General features: G+C 39.1%; 1 protein-coding gene across 1 annotated transcript in view; it reads left to right on the forward strand.

The window, feature by feature from the left end:
• Positions 1–2,035, forward strand: part of LOC106804638 — a 34,101-nt gene extending 32,066 nt beyond the window's left edge. The window contains exon 7 of the mRNA XM_014805906.1: positions 1,976–2,035. Within this exon, the coding sequence (XP_014661392.1) occupies positions 1,976–2,035 (60 nt within the window). The remainder of the gene's footprint in view (positions 1–1,975) is intronic.

Genomic DNA, 2,035 nt, shown 5'->3' on the forward strand with positions numbered 1-2,035 from the left:
TATATACATATATAGCATTCATGTGTAGCACAGTGTTACTGTGACGCTTGCGTGGGGTTAGTGCACGTGTGCTGAAATTGGTACGCGTGCGCGAATTCTTGCGCGTGCACGTCCGTATATACGTGTACATCAGGAGTAGATAATAGGGATTCCCTAAGTAGATAATAATTTCCTAGGAGATGATAAGGAGTAGATAAGGATGATAAGGAGATGATAATGATAATAATAATATTATAAGATGATAAGATGATAATATGATGATAATATTATGATATGTTGATCAATATGATATGATAGGATGATGATGATATCCTGATGATATGATGAATAATATGATAATATGATGATAATATGACGATAATATGATAATATGATAATATGATAATATGATAAGATGATAATGATAATAATAAGATGATAAGGAGTAGATAATAATTTCCTATTATCTCCTTCTGGTGTACATGCACACGCGCTCGCACGTGTAACCTCAATTCATGGCGAGTACGTCTCGACTCAGCGTCTCGATAGAATACCGTCAGATTTCTGAGTCTGCAACTGTTTGTTAACGTTTTACTGCGATGTCCAGTCTGGTGTTACGGTATAAGCCGCCGATGCTTCCTTCGTTCCTTCGTAGCAAGGATTTCAGAATTTAATGAAATCAATAATATGCCACTCATCTCGTGCGACTAAGCAATTATTATTCCCGGTAGCTACTTCTATACGTACGAGCATGACGTTCGGTTATTGTATGACGCTGGCATATAATATTCACGAGTTGATTATTCAGCACGTCATATAAGAGCAGCAAGCTTTGAATGTGGAGGGTGATAGCTGTGATAAGAAATTACATGCACGTTATTTAACGCTGCGTTTGCCGCGCGTCCCGTAAATTAATGTTTTATGAACGAGGCTTGGCACAGTAATATTTAGAAACAGCGCGAAGACTCGTTTTTTTTTCTCCCAATAATAGTTAAATCATATTACACACATACACATATATATATATATATATACAAGTAGAAAGTATATTGCGTTTTTGATCGTATTCATAAATATAATATAGCAAATAAATGAGAGTAAATTATGGTAAGTGCATTTCAGTTGTGCGAATGTTTTATTTAGGAGTTCCGCCTCTCTGCACGGCCCCCACACGTCACTCCTGCGCGTTCGCCAGTCTCTGCTAACATAACAAACAATTCTACCACGTTGCTTTAACAAAGCACGACGACCGTTACTATGGTTATAGCGGATGCAGCAGCAGCTTTTCGCGGATACACGTTGTCGCTATAATTCCTGACGTACAGGTTATATTACCCGTAAGCATGCAGTGTTTGCAAGCATCTGTGTTGGCGGGAGGTTAGCATTTCATTAGATTATAACGCATCGGAACGTGCTTATCCGAAGTTTATGTAGGCATATATAGTCAATATAGGCATCGCGGCTTATGCACGAAACGCCACATGCTGGAATATTTGAAGTATGCGGTAATATGCCCATGCCGTGGGTAGCCGCCCTGGCATATTATATAGGTTAATAGGCATATATAGTCAATATAGGCATCGCGGTTTATGCACGAAACGCCATATGCTGGAATATTTAAGTATACGGTAAGATACCCATACCGTGGGTAGCCGCCGTGGCATAGTTTAATAGGCATAAAAAATTATAGTCAATAGGCATCTCGGCTTATGCAAGAAACGCCATATGCTGGAATATTTGAAGTATGCGGTAAGATACCCATGCTGTGAGTAACCGCCGTGGCATACCAAGGGATCATTTTACGAGATGTGATGATTATTTCGTTAATTCGTACGTCATCGTATTGGTACATGTTCGTTTTTATTGGTAAGTGTAATAAAAATTTTTAAAACAGATTAAACAAAACGAATTAAAGTCTGGCCGAGAACTGATCGATGCTCATACGAGAGAGATGCTTCCTGCGAGAAATTTGCATTTGGATGCTCTTGTGTTCTAGGCGTACCCAAGCGAATTGATGATGGACGATGGACGCGACATCACCGTTAACAACGACTAA

Source organism: Priapulus caudatus, unplaced genomic scaffold (genome assembly GCF_000485595.1).
Source record: "Priapulus caudatus unplaced genomic scaffold, Priapulus_caudatus-5.0.1 Scaffold82, whole genome shotgun sequence".
NCBI lineage: Eukaryota > Metazoa > Priapulida > Priapulimorpha > Priapulimorphida > Priapulidae > Priapulus > Priapulus caudatus.